Source organism: Symphodus melops (assembly GCF_947650265.1).
Source record: "Symphodus melops genome assembly, chromosome: 5".
Lineage (NCBI taxonomy): Eukaryota > Metazoa > Chordata > Actinopteri > Labriformes > Labridae > Symphodus > Symphodus melops.
In genome coordinates, this window is record NC_136695.1 from 3,569,981 (window position 1) to 3,593,888 (window position 23,908).

The 23,908-nt window shown below is 43.3% G+C and overlaps 2 protein-coding genes across 3 annotated transcripts; one reads left to right on the top strand and one right to left on the bottom strand.

Moving 5' to 3' along the window:
• Nucleotides 1-1,465: 1,465 nt before the first annotated feature.
• Nucleotides 1,466-17,152, bottom strand: LOC306823951 (uncharacterized protein). 2 transcript variants are annotated; one of them, XM_079343897.1, is made up of 8 exons: nucleotides 17,029-17,152; nucleotides 13,493-13,627; nucleotides 12,667-13,276; nucleotides 9,398-9,542; nucleotides 7,842-8,014; nucleotides 7,403-7,552; nucleotides 7,068-7,291; nucleotides 1,466-6,758 (listed from the first exon to the last, which is right to left on the bottom strand). In XM_079343897.1, exons 2-8 carry the CDS (start codon nucleotides 13,535-13,537, stop codon nucleotides 5,568-5,570), a joined length of 2,538 nt encoding a protein of 845 aa, XP_079200023.1. In that variant the 5' UTR covers nucleotides 13,538-13,627; nucleotides 17,029-17,152; the 3' UTR covers nucleotides 1,466-5,567. The 2 variants fall into 2 exon arrangements, with proteins under 2 accessions (XP_079200023.1, XP_079200022.1); XM_079343896.1 differs by lacking the exon at nucleotides 17,029-17,152 and adding an exon at nucleotides 14,757-14,940.
• Nucleotides 17,011-23,358, top strand: LOC306823950 (uncharacterized protein). The gene is made up of 8 exons (XM_079343895.1): nucleotides 17,011-17,598; nucleotides 18,075-18,187; nucleotides 18,653-18,756; nucleotides 18,975-19,149; nucleotides 19,237-19,345; nucleotides 19,463-19,548; nucleotides 20,000-20,070; nucleotides 21,017-23,358. Exons 1-8 carry the CDS (start codon nucleotides 17,125-17,127, stop codon nucleotides 22,594-22,596), a joined length of 2,712 nt encoding a protein of 903 aa, XP_079200021.1. The 5' UTR covers nucleotides 17,011-17,124; the 3' UTR covers nucleotides 22,597-23,358.
• The last annotated feature ends 550 nt before the right edge of the window (nucleotides 23,359-23,908 follow it).

A 23,908-nucleotide genomic window follows, 5' to 3' on the forward strand; every position in this document is an offset into this window, starting at 1 on the left:
GGGTAAACTGAACCCTGAGCTGAGTCTCACAGGCAGCAGCGCTCTGCTGACTCTGCTATGAGAACTTAGTCAATCTGACTCTAAAGGCTTTGACATCTTCTATCAGCACCTTAAAGATGACATACTGTGTGAATATGTTAAATATAGCGATAAAGGAAGGATTTCAGCTTAACCTGCAAATGTTTTCAAGATAGAAACTATGCCTGAAGACAATACTAAGGGCATAAACCCCCCATTATAAAGTCATAGTACAGCAGTTATCATAGACGTCACATACGTATATTATGTCCATGATAGTTACTCTCATTGGCGATTCAAGAGTCTGTAGGGGCCCGAGACAAAAACTGACAGGGGCCCCCTGTTAGGGTGATTCTTGTCTCCCTGTGGCGTGCACTTGACTCGGTTACAGCCAGCGGGCGAACTCAGACATATTGGTCGGTTTTGTTAACTAAAAAAAATATTGTTACAAACACAATGTAGTGTAAGCAGACACTAAGTTATTCAAGTACCTGATAGTAAAGGTTCAGTCATCCACTATTATATTTTTAAACTACATTATTTGCTCCACGTATCTCTGTCCTCCGTTTTGTTTTACTAAATGAAATATCCCTCTTCATGTCCACTTCATTGACTCACTTTGGTTTTCACAGGAATAATGCATGTGAAGCATTTTGAACCTGTCGTTTTAAAGCTTGTCTGACTCCTTCTGGTCTGGACCCGAGCAGATGATGAGCAGCGCCTCTGGCTGCTTTTTGTCATGTCGTTTGGTATTTAGTAAAACAAAACTCTTCAAGAGGTTTTTTCTTGTTCATAACACCACTGTGAATACCATTAAGTCCATGAAATTCAGCAGCAAAAAGGATGCAAAACATATTAATAAGAGAGCAGATCCTTACACTCGCTCCTGGACTGCTCAGACGAGATGTTTCAGCACAGCTAACACAACAGTATTAGAAGCTGTCTGCTGTCGAGGTAACTTGAGTGAAGCAACCATCAACAACTTTGTAAGATAATTTACTTGGATATGTTTAAAACGTTTTTGTTTGTTTAAATCACTTCATGTACATGTTATCTTTTATTTATTATATCCAGTATACAGCACTGACCTCTTAGTTCAAGTTTTGACTATAAAACTCCAAAACTAGTTTTTCCTCCCATCCCTGAAACACAAAAATGAGCTTTTGGCCGTCGTATAAAATAAATGATTGTTTTGTTGTAGACAGCAGAGATTTAAATCAGTGTATCTCAAAGCACGTCGTCAATGTAAACACGATTAAATGAACATCAATAAAAAGCTAAAACAAGCTAACAGGACGTCCCTGCAGACGGCTCAGACGTCTATAACACTCTGCAGTGATTTAAATAGTTTTAATGATAAAACAACAGGTTCATTATTACTGATCTTTGTTTGCCATTTTGTGTGATGTGTTTCAGTGAGACAAAGTTTTACGATGTTTAATCTTCCTGAAACAAAAATACAAAGTAAATTTATTGGAAATCATTCACATTTTATGCAGATGTTTTTTTTTTTTTTTTACATTAGATATCACAGCTCAAATGTTTGCATGTGCTAAACGTTAAATAATTTCCCCTCAAGGGCTGGAAGAGTTTCAGAAACACGCAAAGACAGAAACAACTCAACAATGGGTTAATAACAACTCTGAGAACACTTTAAAGTAAAACTGATATTAGAGAACATAAATTCACAGTTAGGAAAAAAGGCATGAATACATTTGTTCATATATTGTGGCCACGTTCTCTATCAATTTAAAAAGTCTCGCACGGATCAAAAATTCGGATCAAGCTGAGACTTTCATAATCGTCATATCAGCAAGATGCAATACTATACGGTGCAGTCTTTTACTCTATTAAACAAAAATCTAGGAAACTTCACGGTTTACCACTGGGGGAAAAAAGTCAAGAAAGTTTACGAAAAACATTGAAGGATGGCTGAAGCTTGTGGGCTTCAAACATCGCCTGTATAAAACATGGACGCTGGCTTAATGACGCCCTGTCACTGTTTTCTGAAGAGTTGTTTTTCCAACTGTAGATTAATTTAGTAATTTAGACAGAAAGACGGGGCTGAGGCAGACTCACCTGTCGACTCACCCCGATCTTTATTATGTCAATGATTGTATAATTCTTAGACTTAAAATTACTTAAATGGTTAGTTATGGGAAAACCAGGTCGTAAACATGTTAATATTTGTTTTAAAAATGTACATTTTAACATGTGACCTAATGGGGATTTTTAGGGTTTGGAGCCAGCCTCAAGTGGACACTTGAGGAACTGCACGTTTTTGCACTTCTGCATCAGCTTTATTCGCGGTCGCTGTTTGGATTCAACGTGTAAGATAATGTTCCACGATGAGAAATGTTAAAGACACTATTCCACGTAGCTTACACAAAAACTTGAGTCCCTGGAACTGCTTCTTAAATAAGCATTAGGGAAATTAGTCTGCTAAAATGTTTAAAAAGACGACTGCAATTTCCACGTACTGTAAATCAACAACTCTTTGCTGAAATAAAATGCCTCAATCAAATACCAAAGTATTCAACGCTTTAAATGTCTGTACTTTGAGAGGTGCAACGACTCATGCATGGAGGTCAAACATTGTCCAAAGAGTCTAACTTTGATCCAACCTAAGCAAGGTGAGTTCATTATCCAAGTCATACGAAAAAAAGGTGTCGGACTATTGAGTTTTAAATACTCCAGTGCTTTTTGATGCAACATGTTTATAATTTCAGATATGAATAGTTTTAAAAAGTATTGAAGCTTTTAAAAAAACACGTCTGTCATACATTTAATCTAATCTGCCATGGGGGGAACATCCATGTGTTTGTGCAATTAAGACAGTGTGCAGGACTTAACCCAATACTGGACACATAGAGCTTGGGCTTATCGACTGGTATCGATAGGGTTGGATTTTTACTAGAATCAGAGTGGGAAACTAAAGGTTTGTGACTTTTTAGCATTAGAGAAACATGCTGTTCATGACAGCAATGTGATATTAAAGTTGTTTCTTATCAAACCAGAATCAGCGAGGAGTGGCTGCCCTACCTCAGCCTTGATCAGACCAGATCAGATGAAGTTTGATGGTGTAATTTTGTGATATTTTAAATGGTTAATTTCATCCAGTGAATATCTGAGGAAACGCGAGCGTAAAAAAAAAAAAAAAAAAAGCCACACTATCCATTTAGTACGCTAAATATGTAAAAAATAAGGCCCAGGTTTAACATCGGGAATTATCCTTCAACAAGTCACATCAGCGTTTGTATTTATAACCATAGGATGGACTCATGCCTTTATTCATAACATGTGTCGGCCATAAATTAACACACTGATAAAAATGCAACATTAACAGAAGTATGGACAGAGTATAAATAACTCATTTACAAATTCATTTCTCAATTATTCATAAAAAGCCCCTTCGTGTCCAAATATGAAAGGAGCACTGCAACTTTTTTACTAAATCACCATCACCAAAATCTTCTAAAAATCCTTAACATAGAGGCTTTACTGTCAGGAAGTGTGCAGTATTTATAGTATTATTGTACTAGTTTAATTTAATACAGATATTAAGAGTCACCACTCTTCTATTCAACCTCTCCAAACCCATTTCGTGAGTTAGCTAATAGCACCTGATAGCACCTGATGTACTCCTAAAACCTCCTGACGTCTTAGTTATACAGTCTGTGATCAAACAGCATGGTGGCCAAACTAACAGTGACGGTTGCTCCCTGTCAACAGTATTTATACTGACATCTTAACTTTATATGTCTGTCACTTACTGCACTCATGAAACACAATCCAAACAGACTCAGGAATAAGAACACAACCTACCCCAGCCCCTTACAAAACCTTTCCTTCGTGTTTAACAAAGCTGATGACGGGCTCTTGAGGCTGTACAGGAAGTGGAAGTCAGTGTGGATGAAGCAGGTGGACGATTCTAACGGGCCTCGGACTTTCTTCTTCTTTCTTTCGGATTCTAGATGAGTACAAGGCTACAAACGTTTCCATTGTTTCCCGGGCTTTTTTTTTTTTTTTTTTTGCTGTACTGGTGGTGAAACTGATTATTTTGCAGACATCAGAATGGAAGAATTTTTCTATGCTTTCTATCTGAACAGACCGCCCCTTCTCAAGAAGAAACACAGTGCTCAAAAAAACCCCCCCCTTTCTTTTCTTTAAGTTATCGGGCTCACAGCCGACTACACCAGCACGGACGAAGAGTTGTCCGGTGTTCCCGGAGTCAAATACGATCATAAGACGACCAAGGATGGGCTCCAAGATTAAGCAAACAATCACAGATGTAGATAACAGTACACAGTCTCTACATCATGATCCAACCAATTATGAACCCATTGACTTATGTCTGACAACAATTAACTGTCTAACTGATACTGACTATCATGACTTCCCCTTCCCTCCACTGACCATTGCTTACAGTCCAAGGCATTAGAAGGAGGTACAGAATGAGAGAAGACAAATACAATTGGATTGTAATCTGCACTCAAATGCAGATATCTATTAAAGGAATAAATGGATAATAACCAATGGATTCTGAGATTGCATTTTAGCTTTCTGCTTTCCATGCACTCTTGGTCAAAACCATTTTGACTACAAATGGAGACCTGAACGCAATTGAACATCTTGGAACCTAATGGCTGATTGGTGTCACAGGTTTTTTTTTTTTTTTAAATTCATGACTTGACAGTGGTTTTTCAAAAAAAGCCATGAAGATGCCTAAAACTCTTTCTGACCCTGGTCGTTGTTGTTTACAATTAATATTCACATGAAACAGCTGACAACTACACTCCTTGGAGATATTTTTTCAATTGATGAATAAAATGCTGAATTGTCTTCCAAAGACAGCCAATGGATTTGGGGATTACAAAAGTCATTGGCCAATTCATGACACCTTTTCTATTCTCCACACTGACTGTTTTCCTGAAAACAACCCAAGCTTGGTCAAACTTATGTTTGATACCTCTTGGCGACAGACTTTGACGATCCATCCTAATTTCTGTTCTGTCCAGTCATTTCATAACCACCCAGCTTCATTCACTCATTAGCCAATGCATGCTTTCTGGTGAGAGGCTTCAGGCGTTTCATAAAAAATGGTGTCAGGCCTCGTTCAGGTAACTCCTCAGTGAGTCGTCAGCAGAGATCTGATCTCCTCGTACGTTGGATAATGCAAGGCAAAGACTCATGGCAGTTAATTCTGATGTTCGGCGGGATGCAGTCACCCTCGTGTGAGGCACCATCCTAATTCTAGATGTCACTTATTTTATGAAACGCCAGCAGCATCATGCCAGGGAGCTCATTGGCTAATGACTGAGGTGACTTGTAACCGATTGGACAAAAAAGTAATTCGGGTAGATCACCACAACGTGGAAACTAAAATGCAGCAGACACTTTCCCCCCCCCCCCCCCTCTGTTTAAGAGGAAACTATCCTACCAGCTAACACCTATCATCTCAAGTTCCCATTGATCAACAGCACCCATTTTTGTTTTAAAGTGTCTTGGGAACTGTCCTCTTTAATTCTCAATATCTGTGAAAGTGAACCTTAGCGCTTCGGAAGGATTCTCGGGCTGGTCCTGGTCCTAATGGCTGAGGTAGTGGGCTTGGTCTCTATAAGGCCCTTTGAAGAGCCCTTGGAAGTGCTAGAACTGTCCATAGTGGGATCCCCTGTTGTGTCCTTGGAACAGTCTTTTGAAGCACCTTTGGAGGGATGGGTAGAGTACCTGCTTGCTGGTGAAGTACACTTGGTAATGCGTTTGCTAGTACCTCTGTTAGTACCCTTAGTAGTGTGCTTGGCAGGATAAGTGGCTGGTGGATCTGGTTGAGTAGAAGTCACTGAGTTGATAGCAGCTTTAGAGACAGTAGTCCTTGCAGCAGCAGCAGCTCTGGCTCTAGATTCAGTAGTCCTGGTGATTGGCTTAGGGAGTGAGGATGAAGCAGGATGGTTTTTCTGGATCCTTTTCTCTCTGACATTTCTGTTAAAGACCTGGCTGACCGGGCTGAGTTCACAATTTGTAATGACCGTTTTTTCAGAGAGCTCCAGAGAAGTGATGCTTGCCAAACTGAACTTTCCAACAGTGCCTTTGTCCTGTAGCTCTTCACTAATACTGTCCGTCTGTAATGTCATTTCTTCGATGTGGCCAAGCATTTCTTTTCCAGGTTCTGCACCATGGCTGACATCTTCAACCCCATTTACTTCTTCACAGTCTGTCTCCTTCTGTGGGATCTCTCCACTCTCCAATGGGACGTCCATATGATTGTATTGCAGTGTCCTGCTCTTCCTTGATGGGTTGTTGCCCTGAGGATTAAGTGGGGTAGGGCTGGTATCTGGTGGGAGGCCTCTCTTCCTTCTGGACACCCTCAGGTTCTCACCTGGCTCTCCATTGACAGAGCCATTGGTCAGTGGTATCTGAGCCTGAGACCTGCTTGAATTTCTTCCTGAGTTCTGGAAACTGCTTAAGGTCTTGGGATTGCTATAGCCATTGGAGACTGTTCTGCGGTGGGTAGGAAGGGGGTGATTGCGATTAAGCTCTTTGTTGCTTGGTTGCTTGGAGAGGTGTTTGTTGTTGACTCCCTTGGGTCTGCTTTGGGGGGGGGCTTTCGTCTGACACGTACTGCTAGGCCTTGTGGAGGGTCTGGTAGATCCTCTGCTACGGACCACCGTGCTTGACTTTAAAGGAGGGACTGACCTGACAGAGGAGGTTCTTTGTTGAGAGAATCCAGTCGCCAAGGCAACCTGTACCGGAAAGACATTACATCAGATTCACTATTTTAGGGTCTAAATTAGGGCTGTCAGACGAAGACATTTAATCTCTATTAAAAGATCAAACTCAACATTTAATCATGTTGCATTAATAATCACTGAAATTCAATTACTTTGCATTTTTAAAAAAAACTTTTGTTAGCAGAAAAATAGGTGTAAATTGTCCCATAAAAAGTTATTGTTATTGTCCGAGCTGTCTGTTAGTCTTGTTGGGTTCAGTCTTCTAGTGCGGGGAATACAAGAAGAGCAGCTTTCAGACTGAATGTAGAAGGATGATCCTACCTTGTTGTTCCTCCTGACCTGTAGGGGGAGCTGGCGAGGTCTCATGAGATGTCTCTCACCTCCCTTTCTCCTGTCCTCCTCCACTCCTTTACTCCTCCTCCTCTGCTTCTCCTCCTCTCTCCTCTGCCTCTCCCTCCTCCTCTCCGCTCGGGCGGTCAGGGGGCAGAAGGAGCCGACCACTGCAGAGCGTCCACTCCCTCTCGGAGGCCGAGCGTTCCTCTGCACTGCGGGACGTCAAGAACCAAACACAGACGGAAGGAGGGAGGGGGAAAAAGTAAATCTCTCGTTCTTCATGGAAATGTATTTAAATAAATAAATAAACTCATATGATGTACCTGATGATCTACTGAGAACCTTCAGGTTCTTTCCCTGAGCTGCAGTCCTCTGATTGGTGGAAGGACAGGAAGTACGATGCTGTGTATTGGCTGGCTCCTTTGCTTGTCTACTCGTCAAGAAGGCCATGTTGCTAGGCAACGCGGATGAACCTAAAATGAAGGTGGAGTCACCGTGATAGATCTTGACACGTGTGTGATTAACGTGTTCTGTGTTGGTGTTTGATTAGAAACAGGAAACATTCACAAATAAAAGTTTTGATCTTTTCTCCAAAACAACAGATTCAGTTCAATTAGGAATATTTTCCAAGAGCTGTGACTCTTGGAAGTTTTTGTCCGGTGTTGAGATAATGATCTCTGCTATTCATCTGGACCTGTGAAGTGAACGAGGCTAAAACAAAGTGTCACGAGTGTTTGCACTGCACATAAAATGTGTCCTTACCTCTTAAGCAAAGGAAAGACAGGAAGTCTTCCGTCTTTGGTCGCCGTCGGGTCAGACAGGTGCCGACAGCGCTGCTGTGGGTGTGGTTATTTCGTGCAGGTGTCATCGACACTGGAGGTCCCGGAGAGTTAGGAGGGGAATGGGCAAACTTCCTCTGAGCCTGGAGCCTCGGTCTGCACAAAACCACAAACACACTCAGAACTTTTTAATGTCACGGCAATTTCATCGTCACTCGTTTGTTTTATTAAAACCCTCGGAGAACACGCCAAGGGAGAACACGCCAAGGGAGAACACGCCAAGGGAGAACCAGCGGTGCTGAGGTGCAGACCACAATAAGAAAAGAGGCAAGATGCAAATATAGCAAAGGAACAGAATGAAACAGGAAGTACAGTAGACGAGAGTTCAAATCAGTGAGATCAAAATGAGAACCTCTCAGTGTTGTTAATGTGGTTATATTAAAGTGTCTTTGAAGACATACTAACTAAAAGCAGAGCGTCCGAACTCTGAGGGAGCTGCAGGGTCTCGACTGTGTGTGTGTGGATACCCTCGTTAAAACAAAGCAGAGACGAAAGATACGGAGGAAGTTTAGTCAAAACGGCTTCATAACTAAATGAATAAGTAAATAAACACATGTGATGCTCTCCTCCTTATTGTAAGAGCTGGCTGGCTGCACGTCCATAGATAACATCCCCATAAACAAGAAGAGGAAGGATTGTTTTCCTCTTAGATGTTTCTAAAAAAAGAAAGCCCAGTTGTCTTCATTTAAGTAAAAGATTTTGAATGTGTTTTAAAAGTATGTTTTTAATCTATCCAGATACTGAGATATTTATAATATTGCTTTTTTTACATTCATATCTGATTGTTTTTTTCTGATCCTGATTTTTTATCACAGCTTTTTCAAACATGCACTCTGAAACTGTGCAGAACATTTCAGGAGCTGAACTTTTCCTGAGCTAAGAGCTCAACATGCTGCGTGTCCCGTCACGGTGTGACGGGAGGCGGGACGTCACGTCAGCTGACATGCAGAAGTCATATTCAGTTATATTTTATTGTTACTATGAGGGGTCTCTTATCTTTGCTTGCCTTTTGTGTGTGTGTGTGTGTGTGTGTGTGTGTGTGTGTGTGTGTGTGTGTGTGTGTGTGTATGCTAGTTTTGCTTTTTTAAAATCATTTTATTGATCTATTTATTCTCTTTTATATCTATTTATAATGTTAGGACATGTAGTTGCTGCTTTACAGTGGGCTCAGGTTGAAAGACGCTCTAAAGATGTGTGTTACTGTTGCTGGTATTGTTTTGTCTGCAATGTGACTATTGTCTCGGGTAAAATTAATTAAAATAAAATAACTGAAATGTAGTTCAGCTCTGATGTTATGAACACACAGTAGGAGGAACACTTCTGTGCATGCTTTAAAGGAATTTAAAGTTTGATAAACACTTCTCAGAGAGCTTTTTTTATTTTCATCTTTGTTGATTTTTCAGTTTAGAGAAAGATTATAATCCATCACTTCCCTGTGAACAAGTCGGATCCTTCGTCACTCGCAGGGTGAACACTGACCTCTTACTTGCAGGATCTTCTTTGTCATGGTGGAGGCTCGCAGGGCGGAGCAGTGGAGGACCGGGTCTGGTCTGTAAGGACCGGATCCAGGTCGGACCGGCTGAGAGGAGGGACTGACGCCGACTGAGACCGTTAACCACGGGGCCTTTAGAGAGAGATGATCGTAACTTTAATAGAAGTGAGAAACAGTCTCAGATAGGATGGTTTGAAACAGGTGTAAACGTTTAGTACAAACAGGAAGTGAGGCGATCAGACGGGTTAGAAACAAACTCATGAGGAAGAGAAAACAAAGATCTGAACATGTTGACCACAGACTGTATAAAACACAGACTGGTCTCTACTTTGATCAGAAGAGAAAAAAAAGCCTCTTTCTAAAAGAAGAAATAACTTTAATTCAGTCAGAATGTGATTTTGATCCCCTGGTCAGGACGGAAACCTTCCCAGTGTTCCCAGTCTGAGTGAGTGACGCGCCTGCTGGACACAAGAAGATGATTTCCAGTGATATACAGTTGTGCTCATAAGTATTCATACCCATACTAAAATTAACTAATTCTCAATTCTTTTCTACAATTAAGCTTGGATATTGCGGATACACCTATACTAAGGGAGACACAGTTGTTACACAACAATCCAGAACACATTTTAATTGGGCTGATGAGGATTATGTCATTTGTGATAGTATTTCTATTTTCACCCCTGTTCAAATGTATTCATACCCTTGTCCTTCTGAAGTACAAAGGTAAATATTTTTCCTGGTTCAGGTACTTTTTCACTCCATACGTGTGTCCAATTAATTAATTAACAATTTAAAGTGAATATTGGTTGCCAGAAAGTTCACTGGCCCTATAAATTAAGGAGTATTGGTGAGACCACTGTCAGTTCATCATCAATGCCAGACTCGACACCATGGTCAAGCAGAAAGAACTGAGTGAGGACCTAACATCCCGTATTGTGGAGGTGCACAAGGAAGGTTTGGGTTACAAAGCAATATCCAAGTGTTTTCAAGTCCATGCAGCCACAGTCCAGAGTATTGATAAGAAGTTTAAGGCATTCCACACAGTGAAGAACCTTAAAAGACCTGGAAGGAAGCCCAAAGTGACAGACAGGCTTGCCAGAAAATTGGTTCGGGCCGCCACCATCAACCCACGAATCACCACCAAGGAGATGTTGCAGGGTGTCAGTGACAAAGGAACCAGTATCTCCAGACAAACACTCCAGAGGACATTGAACAGGGCAGGACTCCATGGACGCCGACCACGGAAGACTCCATTGCTCAAGCCTAACCATACAATATCGCATCTTGACTTCGCCAAAGGTCACCTGAATGAAGAAGAGGCCTTTTGGTTGTCGGTTCTGTGGTCAGATGAGGTAAAGATAGAGCTCTTTGGGCACAGAGATGTCGCTTATGTTTGGCGAAAGAAGGGTGAAGCTTTCAAACCAAAGAACACAGTGCAAACTGTCAAGCATGGAGGAAGAAGCATAATGCTGTGGGGCTGTTTCTCAGCGAGTGGGACCGGTAACCTTGTTAAGGTGGATGGTATCATGAGGAAGGAACAGTACATCAGTACCCTCCAAGAGAACATCCGACAGTCAGCGGCAAAGCTTGGTCTGGGGCCACAGTGGATCTTCCAACTGGATAATGACCCCAAACATACCGCCAAAATGGTCAAGAAATGGTTTGAGGACAACACAATTAATGTTTTGAAATGGCCAAGCCAAAGCCCCGACCTCAACCCTATCGAAAATCTGTGGAGGCAACTCAAGATGAAGGTCAAAGCAAGAAAACCAACCAATTTGCAGGTCCTGGAGAGAATTTCAAAGGAGGAGTGGGCCAAAATCCCAGTGGAAACATGCCAGAACCTCGTAGTAAACTACAGGAGACGTCTTGAATCTGTAATAGCAAATAAAGGCTATGCCATTGATTATTAAATCATGTTAGAAACAGGGGTATGAATACTTCTGAACATGACATTTTTTGCCAATTTGTTAAATAAAGCTGAAATAAGAATGAAATTTGTCAGCAAGACATATGTTATATTTGTGAAAGCCTATTTCAACCTTTTTATGTAATTAGTTGGAGAATAAAGGAATTTAGCAAAGAAATACACAAGCAATAGCAAAACGATGCAAGGGGTATGAATACTTATGAGCACAACTGTACATGGTCTTGGTCTTGACTCGGCCTCGATCCCTAAGTGTCTCGATCTTTTCCCGGTGTCGGGGATGTCCTGGTCTCAGTGAAGCCGGTCTTGATTGCAACACTACACCATAATAAAAAAGGAAGTCTCTACTTAACTTCAGATCGATCTAACAACAGCCAAACATGTGGAGCTGAGGTGGACCTCTACAATGCACCCACCTGTCAGTCAAAGAGGCCACGCCCCCAAAGTATGCCAATGAATTTATAACTCTTAGACCTAGCCTAATCAAATAGGATGAGTTAAACATTCCCCCCTCTGTTCAGTGTGCAAATTATAAAATGAGCTCCTGAGAACAAGACTGTCTTTTTTTCTACCAGGCTGTGAACATGAAGCAGGTACCAGGTACCAGGTACCAGATCGGCTCGGGGAACTTTTCATACCACTGTAAATCTAGTTTATATTTTCCAAGACACAAACTTCAAGATAGTACAACACTCGCATGAACAGTGTGCACACTTTCAAAATAAAAGTTACTTAAAAAAAAAAGATATAATTCGCAAAGGATTGTGGGATGCAGAGTTCCTTGACTTCGGATAAAAATCATGAAAACAGTCTTGTACTGTTGCCTTTTTTTCCAGTTTTTTAATGCCGTTTAGGTGCCAAATTAATTATATTATAGTTGTAGTATAGTTTAGCTCAAAGACCCACAAAAACGCGAAAAACTGTATAAACTCTCAAATTATTTTGTGTGACATCACTGGCAGGCGCAGGACCCCGAGCCGATCTGGTACCTACATCGCTTTAGGTTTCATCAAGGCGAAGGGTTTTGAATAGTGAGGGTCGAGCTGCAGCTGTTCGTGGGGAGGCTTGAGGCGCACCTCGACTCCTTGATCTCATCGATAGGGAGAGGCAGCATTCCCAACATCACGACGGCTTCATAATCCCTCTTTATAAACTAACAGGTCGCTACATCCACGACACTTTCTTAACTTCTGTTTCGGCTTCTTTTTCAACACCACAGGTTTCTGCTTTGTGTTTGAACACGATGTCATTATTATTATTGATAAGGAACAAAAGCCAACTAAGACAATTCAAGAGGAGAGCAGTGCGGCCGATGTCGGTACTGACCTCTGTGTTTAGTGGGAGTTTGTGACCTCAGCGTCCGGGCCGGGGCGGGCGTGTTCGGCAGCGTGTGCGTGTTCCTCACCGAGTGTTTGTGCTGTGTGTTGTGTTTGTGTTGAAGCAGTGATGGGCTGGTCAGCGTTGTGTGTGAGCGGAGAGTTCTGCCTGATCCTGAAGTCCTCTGGAAAACAAGCGAGTCCCGAACGGCGTCCGATTGTGTTTGCGTGCTGCGCAGTGTGTGTGTGCATTTACTTTTTGGCGTGTGTGTATCCTGAGACGGCGGGCTTTTTTGCCCTTTGCTGTTGTTGTGTTCTTGATGTTGCGGGTGTTTGGAAACGTGTGGATTTTTCTGCGCGTGTGCGCTCGTTGGTCTGTGTGTGACTTTCTGCTGTGGCGTTTGGGCGCTCTGTCGTTTCTGCGTGTGAGCGCTCGGTTGCGTCGGCGTCTTTTGCGGAGCGTGCAACAGTGTGTTTTTCGGAGTGCGTTTGTGTGCGCACGCCTGAATGTGAGAGTGTTTGTGTGTGGCTCGGTTTGTGTCTCTGAATTCCCTGAGGGAGAGGAACAGAACCTTCCGGACCAGACGCTCTTCACACCACGGCATCCCGTCACTGATGTCCTGCAGAGGCACAAACACACACACACACACACACACACACACACACACACTTTTCATCAGTAGGAACAAACAATCAAAGCATCATGTAACAATTAAGACTTTATCAGAAATCAAAAATAAAGGATTTAAATAACTACGAGGTGTTTGAAGTCAAATAAAAGCATCGGACCGCTCAGTGGTTATTATTTTTGTAAAGACTAAATAAATGACATTTACATATTTCTTTTTGATGATGTTGCGTTTTGGTCTGTCTGTACTCATCTTGTCCAGCACACGCTGAGCGGCACATGAAGTACAGGAGAATCTCTTTCTCTTTTCTCTACAGGTGCGGAAATCCCCGTGTGTGCAATCCTGTGAAGACGAGAAAGGAAACGTGTTTAAACAGAAGAACTACAAACCATTTCATATCAATAATTGATCATCTCCATTCTGACAGTAAAAAAAAATAATTAAAAATTCAGAAAAGTTCAGTGAAACTTCGGATCACATTTATTGCATTTGTGGCCAAAAAAGCCAATGTTACTGCAGACGCCTGTTTCTGAGCATCGCCATCATTAATGTAGGATCATAGTGTGAAGAAATCTCTTCAAGTTGACCCCTTCTACTGTTACTGTCACGATGCTGAATGCCCACACTAAACGTGGGAAAAGTTTCAGATCATGATAAACATAAATAAATAAACATATGCTGGAGTAAGCCGAAGACAAGTCTGCAGAGGGCGCGTCATATTTTGCAGAAATGAAACCAAGAATTTCACAAGAAGGCTTCAAGCTCTTACAACAGCCCTCCCCTGGCAGCCCTACAGCGTTCTGCCCCCCTGAAGGCTTCCAGAGAGCTGACCAATCAGAAGAGAGTAGGCATATGGGGAGGGGGGTCTTAAAGAGACAGTAGCTGAAATGAAGTGTTTCAGACAGAGGCTGAAACATGTGTAACAGAAACAGGATAAAGCAAGAAAAGAAAGAGATTTGTCCTTGTGATTTATTCTTATAGCGCACACGTTGTTTAAATTGCGCATGGCTTTCTAGCAACTTGTTTATTCAAATAAATAAAACTGAACTAGATTATTATGTGCAATTTATATAACGGGTATGAAAATATGAATTAAATGTTCTTACAGACAACAACATGACAAACTTGTGCAAGCTTTTAAATAAAGACGCTTGCAAGCTGCTAAAACGCTTGTGCAATTTTTAAAACCAGTGTGCGCAATATGAATAAAATGCTAAAACAAATGACAAAATCGAGCATGTGCAACTAATAATACCGATGACACCTTTTAGGCTCCATATTAAACAGATATTGTTAGATCTTTACTCTTTGGTCTATGTTAGTTAAGGTATTGTGACTCTCCTAATGAACATATTGTTCTTTGTTGTGATTTGAAACTGCAATAAAAAGAAGTTTAAAGTGTTCATGAGGCCACAAGTGAACACAGCGAGGTCATACAGAGCAGGTGTGCAAGTCTGCTGATGAAACACACCTTCCTCTTCATCTCCTGACTGACAGGTCACCAAATCCAATATGCTGCTTTTCTTTCTTTCTTTTTTTTAATTCTGCTGAATGCATGACACTCACTCACTCACACGGCTGAGTACAGATTCAAACACACAAGAAGCTTCCTCTTTAAGCAAACAGAGCCCGGCACATAATCAGAGCCCGGGTTGATGGTTGAGGAGAGTCCGGCCTACGTTGGCTCCATCACACCGCTACACGGCTCCGTCCGTGGTTGTGACCGAGCAGAGTCCTGCACGACAGTCTGATCGGTGTGCACATCCCTGCAGACTCCTGACAGCACATGCATGGCAACATTCAAGCAGATTTGATCCGTTTAAATGGCATCAGACGTGAAACAAAGCAGACAAGGAACACGTTATTCCCTCACCTCCCTCCTGCAGGATCACCGGCCTACATCCTGAGACACGGTGAGGGATCAGACCCGCTCACACTGAACCCTGCTGCTGCAGCCCGTCACGGTGAAGCCCACACCGGCTGCGGCGGGTCTTTATCCACCAAGCCGAGCCGCTCAGAGTCCACACCTGCACGGGCTGTTCGGCTGCAGGGAGGCGGCACTCTGCACTCCTGTCAGCCACCGTTTCAGAACCAAGGCCAGCCCCGGTTTACATCTCACTGCGCGTCTATTACCGTCACTACGACCCGTGCAGACAATGAGGGACTTCCTGGTGGCTCCCAGAGCATTAATGATGCATTCGTCACGTGACACGGAACTCGGTCGAGGTCCCGATCCCTTGAGAGGTCTTAAAGCCCGACTATTAATTTCATCGCTAGTCCACCCTGCATCCAGTCAGCACCCCCAAATCAGGCCGCAAAACCCGACAACTGCAGCTCGCGACTGTTTCCTGATGCGCGTCTATACGTGCAATTAAGGTAAACCAATTCAGCTTCCTGTCAGCAACTTTTTCATGATGTACCGAAATAAATGATCGATACGTCGATATATCGGTCAAGAGAAGTTTAATACGATTGCTATCTTCTTTTTAAGGATGTTAGGATTCAAAATTATAATTATTTTATATAAACTGAGCATGCAGACTTCTGGAAATCATTTTACATCTTCATCTTCCCTAATTTAATTTAAAAAAGCGTTTTGTTATTATAATTTAACTAGGCTGTACGAGGTATATTCAACCATGAGGAGGCTTGATATTTAATAACAAGGAAGTTGGAAAAATTAAATTACAAACACATAAAGTAATTGGTAAATATTTAAAACTTGATATTAGCCTCTTTTTTTTTTTTTTTAAGATTTATTTTGAGTTTTTGTGCCGGAGCTGGAGGGATAGGACAGTGGATAGAGCCGGAAATCAGGAGGAGACTAAGAGTGGGGAACAAGATGCGAGAAAGAAGCCACAGACAGGACCCATACCGGGGCCAGCTGCCTGGAGGACCACAGAGAGGACCCATACCAGGGCCAGGTGCCTGGAGGACCACAGACAGGACCCATACCGGGGCCAGGTGCCTGGAGGACCACAGACAGGACCCATACCCGGGCCAGCTGCCTGGAGGACCACAGACAGGACCCATACCCGGGCCAGCTGCCTGGAGGACCACAGCCTCCGTTCAGACGTCACCAGCGCCTCGATAGATCGCAGAAGATCACAAAATTCTTGATTAAAATAACCGTCTTGGTTACAAACTTTGTTTTGCATTTTAGAAAGGTCTTTTAACTCTTAAAACGTGTGACAACAACACACACTGGACACTGGACGCGGTGTCATGTCTATAAAAGCAGCTCAATTTCAATTAACAATATGAATCCAATGGCCAATGTCATTTTAGACAAACAAAGGTCTCTTCATTTTGGAAAGTCTTATACTCCTTTAGTTTGACACATTTAGAGCTGTTAGTGTGGGCGGGGCTGTTTGATTTATCCACAGGGGTACCTCAAGGCTCAGTGCTTGTTTCCCTGCTCTTGTCCATACACTCACCTGGAGCAATAATGTGCTCTCATGGATTCATACTATTACTATGAGCTCTTCCCATCATACAGTATTTCAGATTGAGCTCCTTCGCATCCCTCACAGTCCCTCTATTCACCCACACATCAATAACCAGCTTTTTTTTTTTTACAAACAAACTCAGCTAACAAAGTCACGTGATAAAACAGCTGGTGCTCAGAGAACAACGTTTTCACTTTCATTAATCAGGCTAAATGCGTGCGCGCGCGTTTGTGTGACTTTCGTGTGATTGGCCGTACAACGTCGGCGTGTCCTCGTGCGCGTCCAATGACTCACCAGGTGAGCAGGTGTGATAATGAAGGGTGAGTCGAAAGTTGAGCTCAGGCCAGACCTCCTCGTGCTCTCCTCTTTGTTGCTCCTCTTCCTCTCCTCATGTCGCTGGTCGCGTGCCTTGTCTGGACTTTGTTCAGTGGGTCACTGGGAGGTCCGGTTCAGATGGTGGGGTGGCCTCAGGGGACTGATCAGGTCCAGACGCGACATGACGAAGCCGCGCGCCCTCCTTTCTACCGCCTGCCCATATTCCTGAACCCACGAGCACCACTCGTGGCACGAGAGGTGTTTCTGACGGTTCCATATAAGTCCCCTCTCCCCACCGGGATCACCTCGCTGCTGTTACAGCTAACGACCCCGCAGCAGAGCGTGCAGGGGACCGGGACCGGGACCAGGACACGCGCTGTGGAGGTCTGGTGTGGGGACGATCAGATAACTGTGCGCGTGGACCGCTTCCAGGTGCGCTCGTGGAGCAACCCGCACCTGTTCAGCCTGGGCTCGTGCAGAGTCAGCAAAGTCAGCCCGCGTTATCTTTATTTCTACTCCAAACTGAACGAGTGTGGAGGAGAGTCAAAGGTCAGGACACAGACACATTCAATTCAATCAATTCAGTGTTTTAATGTCCCCCAAAAAACGACTTAAACCACACTGTGAAGTTTGCCGTCTACATTTCAAGTATATTTGGAAACATTTGGGCGACATGTGCAGAATTATAGGTTACAGAAGTATGATAACATGTTTTCTATGTTAGTCAAATTGTGTTAGAGCCAAACTAACAATTTAAATCTAACCTAATTGTCAAACCAGAGGTAGAGCAGCAACTCCTGCATGTGTACTGTGACACTGAAGTGAAATTTCAAACATTGTATTTAATCGTTCTAAATCTTATTTAAGACATGTTGGGAAAAAAGCTGATATTGAACCCAAAAATATGTAGAAAATGATGCCCAGCTTTTATTCTGGAGTATCTAGAGTCTCCCTCAAAGGATATTAAAATCCACATTGAGATCTTTAAATATAAATGTTTGAAATGTCTGATTTGTGCCTCTCAGGTTGTTGGTGGTCAGCTGGTGTACTCCTTCATTCTGCGTTATACTCCTCCTCAGCGAGGTGTCGTCGTCAGGGTCATACCTCTGGCACTTCCCATTTATTGCAATTACAACAGGTAAGTATATTAGAACTGGCATTAGGACCTTCAACATCATCCAGCTCTGTTCGGTCTCTTCTGTCAATAGTTAGTATTCTGTTAGCCGGTATCCTGCAGAGGGTCTGCCGTCATTGAGAGCTTTAATTCACATTCGACTTCCACCTTTTATCAAACATTATTCTCAATTAGCAGTACTTATATTACGGGTGGTGAGCGACAGCAAATGTTCCTTTAGTATCATAATGACGGTTTATTTATCTGCCTTTTTTTTGCTCTTCTGGTGTCCCGTTTTTGGAACAATGGGGGCGACATGAGGCGACGCCACAGTCGACCTTTGTCGCAGTCTGCTCGGTGTGTCAGGGGGCTGACATAAAGCATTTCAGGCTGAAATTAGGGTTTTGACAGACTAACAACATGAAAGGTGAACATGAGGATCATTTAAGATCCTTCAAGATGGAAGTCTAATTATGTTTTCTGTCTCAGGTTTCATTACTCGTACCAAGTCGGCTACAGACCTCAAGTCCAGCACACGACGTTTCACAAGAGCCTCAGGAGTAAACTGAGCTACAGCCTCACCGTCTGCAACGGTAGCTTTAATGCACAATGACATCATGCATGAACACAAAGTTTGTCAAAGTCGCAAGTAGACTTCTTGAGGCCCGGACTTTTATTGACATAAACTCGTGTTTACTCACTCACGGTTTGAAGTTGCATGCAAACATTTCAGGAGTGATGGGATGATATTTCAGACATGTGACATTTAAAGCTGAAGCCTTCTGTAAGTTATATTTAATTTATTTAACAGAGCACTGGGAGCCCCTCCCCGCGGGTCAAGGGTTCTTTTTGGGGGAGCCGGTGTATTTTGTTGCCCGGAGCGGAGTTCTGTTAGCCGGCGAGAGGCTGTACGTGGACTCCTGCTACGCCACCAGCTCCAGCGAGCCGCACAGCCAGCCCAGGGTCGACATCATCACCAACTCTGGGTGCGTTTAAACACCCAACGCCATGATACTGAAGTTTACACTGTCACTGCTCTGTCACCGTACATGACTCATTGTGTTTGGCTGCAGCTGTATGACAGACGGCAAGAGGGAGGGAAGCAGCTCCCGTTTTCTGTCTACAGAGGGCGCTGTGCTCAAGTTTTCTGTGGAGGCTTTCCTCTTCAGCGATGTCTCACAAGTAAGAAAAAATAGTCACAATGAAAGTGGTTATTTTTCTTTTTGAAGCTTTTTGTTTGGGTTATTTTTCTCCATGTGTTTAACTTATTTGTTCTGAAGCTTTCTGTTTTGGTTACAGTTGTTGTATCTCCACTGCACGATGTCGGTTAGTTTCACTACCTCTCACTCCTCAAAGTCCTGCAACTACAACACCACTGCTGGCAGGTGAGCTTGAGTGACACTGAACAAACATACAGTTGGTTACTAATACTGTGGTTAACATCACGCAATTCAGCAATCCCATATATTTTACAATGATGTTTAAAATCCTGCACAGACGTAGAAAAAACTGGATCCGTCATTTTAAGGAGGGAATTTGTGATTTTTGTGGTTTAAAATCACAAATCAAGCCTTCAGTCTCGATACTCTGGATTGTGATAAAGACACACAAATACACCCAGACAAACGGTCACATATTCTCCTCTTTATTAATCTCGGAGCTCCTCTAAATGTGTGTGAAGTGTGTTGTTGTAAATCCACTCTGATCCTGTATCTGATCACGTCTATAAACCCCTCTATTTCAGCCCTGCTCAGAACAGGCTGTTTTTGCGTCTGTAGCTTTAAATATGTAAATGAGCTGATGATTCTCTTTTGTTTTGATCCTTCACGTCTGTAGGTGGGAGGAGCTTGAAGCCTCGCCCTCAGTGTGCTCCTGCTGTGACTCCATGTGCATAGACGGACAAGGCGGTAAGTTCAGAACCAAGAGGCAACGTCCACTGTTAAAAATGTGAGTCTACGTGGAAGTACCTCGAGTGTCCACTGGAGGCCAGATCCGAAAGTCTGAGAAGTCCCACTAACGCCCATTTTAAAATGTTTTTACAGAAGATTGAACACGTTATTGGTCAGATAACACTTTTTGACTAAATAGGTAATTTATTTTCCAAACTTTTTTTTTTTGAACTGAGCCTTTTGGATTCCATATAGATTAGGAGTTATGTCTAATCAGGGGTGTGGCTGATCTGACTGTAAGCAGATTTTGCTGTTTACCACCGGGGGCTTCAGCTCTCTTTGTCTGATATTAGGCTGACCAGAAGTCAGGTAGATTCAGCATTCCTAATATGGCGACCACCATCTTTGGGCTTCATAGCTGTCCTTTAGAAACCGATGGGTGATGTCACTGAGACTGACCGAGTCCATGTTTCATACAGTCCACTTTACCCTAAATCACACCTGCTGAAAAGAAGAAATGCAGACACAAGATCGACCAGTCCCAGTGATGAGTCGTCGAGTCTTGTCCCCTTATTCCATAAACTTCATATAAAAAAGGTGAAAGCCCGGGAGCTGCATTAGTTTGTGGACTCAATATTGCAACCAAAAGTTTAGCATCAGTCAAAATCATCGTATTTTTGCAAGACTCTAAATGGCACCTTATGAAATGATTGTCATGCAGCATTTAAAAATACTAAAAACTAGAGACTGAGAACATGAACGGTTTCGGAAAACGTTTACTGAGGTGCTAAATCAACCAGGAACTTTGACCATTTTAGCTGCGTCCACTTCTTACATCTGCTCTGTGTGTCAACAACAATAAAACGTGATTCTTTTGTGGATGACAGTGATGGTTTTTCTAGATTCATTATCAAAAAGTAGAATTATGGTTCAAAATAATTATAGATGTTTGTCTTTCTTTCAGAGATTAAGAACAAAGTCAGCAGTCAGAGCTGGTTCATCGAACAAAAAGCCAAAAAGAACTCAGGAGTGAAGTCGATTTCTTTCCAAACAGAGGAGGGGAGAGAGCGGGAGGATCAAGAAGACGAAGAGAAGAAGGACGGTGAGTGGATTGAGAGGGACTTTAAAAGAGTCTGGTCTTTCCCAGCGGAGACGGATATCGACAGTGATGAAGGGAAAGGAGAAGAGGCTGTTCCTGGGAAGATGGCCGTGTTGGATGAGAGGATGGAGTGGAGGAACAGTTCTGCAGTCCGCCACCAGGAGGACAAAGAAACGGAAGAGGAGGCGAAGGAGGAGGACAACCAGTTGAAAGAATTAAAAGCGGACGGCATTATTTCGTCACAGCAGACTGAAATCGTGGAGAAAAGCAGCATCAAGGTGCAAAGAGCTTCCAATTTGGTCTTAGATTCCTTCGACCCAAGTTCCCCTGGTTCTGCTGGAAACGTTTCCACAGCAGAGGAGGGGAGAGAGCGGGAGGATCAAGAAGACGAAGAGAAGGACGGTGAGTGGATTGAGAGGGACTTTAAAAGAGTCTGGTCTTTCCCAGCGGAGACGGATGTCGACAGTGATGAAGGGAAAGGAGAAGATGCTGTTCCTGGGAAGATGGCCGTGTTGGATGAGAGGAGAAACAGTTCTGCAGTCCGCCACCAGGAGGATAAAGAAACGGAGGAGGTGAAGGAGGTGAAGGAGGAGGACAACCAGTTGAAAGAATTAAAAGCGGACGGCATTATTTCGTCACAGCAGACTGAAATCGTGGAGAAAAGCAGCATCAATGTGCAAAGAGCTTCCAATTTCGTCTTCGATTCCTTCGACCCAAGTTCCCCTGGTTCTGCTGGAAACGTTTCCACAGCTGCTGCAGCACTTTGTACCGAGGGCGATCACATGAATTGCAGTTCTGCTGACGACGGGGTTAAAAGCAATCGTTCTGGTTCCACGTATGCAGCTGTTGGTGCCGATATCCCGTCTAAAGATAGAGCGACATCTGATCCCAGTAGATCTCTGGCTCTTGGCTCTGTTTGGAATTCAAGTGTCCAAGAGAGTCCGCTTGGCAGTGCACCTGAGACCGTATCCGAGTTGGAACAGGAGGTGAAGTCTGCTAATAAATCATTTGACACGAAGTCCGGCCAGATCCCAGATCCAACAAATGACTCTGAGGACAGTAAAGGACCGAACGGAGAGGATGGAATGCTTCACAGTCTACAGATCAGAGGGTTAGAACCAGATCCTCTTCCTGCCGGGTACAGGGATCTAAAGAGCAGGTTCCTTGATGATTCTGGATTTGATTCTGGACTTGGAGAAGGTGAAGCTCTTCATCACATGGGTCAGTTTACTGAAGCAGCTGAGCCCAGCGTCGAAGAGTTTCCTGACGGAGCGCACAGTCTGAGTTCTGCTTCAGTCGTCGGATCGGAGCGAATGCCGCAGGAAAACCCGGATCATTCCTCCGTTGTGGTGACGGTGTCTGACTCTTTTCACGGCTCGGAGAGCGGGAGCATGTCGCACAGGAAGTGGGCGGAGGCCGGGTCTGACTGGGGCCTGCAGAGTTGAGTCCCTGATGAATGAGGCGGTGGAGGACTTCCCTTTAACCACGTCTCTGCTTTTAATGTGTTTTGGTCTTCAGTAGAACACGTCAGCCCGCAGCATGGACCCAGGCTGTTGTGGCTGCGAGGCAATGAAAATGTGACGGATCAAAGTGCGGCCATTGAAGGTTCTTGTTTCTGTCACGGACCGGCTCAGATTGTTATCCTAACACGGAGACAAACCTTTTGTGTCCTTCAAAGACACCAAACTCCACAGATAACCTCACTTGTTTAACCGCTAGTTTGTTTGTGTTGGATCCAAACATCGAGCTCACACAATACGACAAACGCAAGGACTGATCGAGGCCGAAATAGACGAGCGACTCCTCTGCTCGGAGTCTGATGTCTCTGACGATGTCGCAGCTGCTCCTGTTTAAAAGGATTGTCATCCTCATTATCCTAAAAGGTCCCCCTCTCTCTCTCTGCAGACACTTTAAACTGGACTTATCTGCCTTTTAGGATGAAGCTGCAGCCATTACAGACGCATGTTGCTCGGCTGCAAATAAAACATTTTGTCGGTCAGCGGTTTTGTTTGGAAGCAGTTATGTTTTCTCAAGAGAATTGAACTCGCTGTATCACAGGGGAACAGGCGTTGTTATTGCCAAATGAGAAAAAAAAAAGACATGTTGGACCCAGTAAAAAATGTGTAGATGTGTTGATCATTATTAAACTCCTCACTGAAATCCTTCAGCACACTGTGACATCATTATTAAACTGTTGGTAAATCCTGTTGAGCTGATTCTTCACTGTGAGAGTCCACCGCATTCAGCTCCTGACAAAGTAAAGGTTCGATATCTGTTTTTGTCATTTGATCATTTAAAAGTATCTTCAGCTTCTTACAGTCAGCTGATATGATCCTTATTGATTCCCAGAGGAGACTTATTTACACCATCGCCACACTTTTTGTTACCTTCCGTACTCTCTCTCTGCAGCCAGAGCACGTGAAAAACAAATCATACTTTGCAGCTTTTTGTTAAACTTGCAAAAAGTTTTTGGGAAATCTGCGAACAAAGCTTCCAATTTTAAGGGTTCATGCATCACAACATTTTATCATAGATGATTGGAAGTTTAAATTGGTTACAAGACTTGATATTTCGTTGAGCTCAAGGGATAATTGGATTGCGAGAGATTTTCACAAAACCAGGGTCAACGTTTGATTAAAACTTCAGCTTTCTGGGCGGAGAGGAAAACGTCACGGCTGGAGAACGAGCGCTGTGTCCTGCTTCTTCTGTGCGCTTTTGTTTCTGTGCAGAAAGTTAAAAAAATCTTTGAACTTCTCA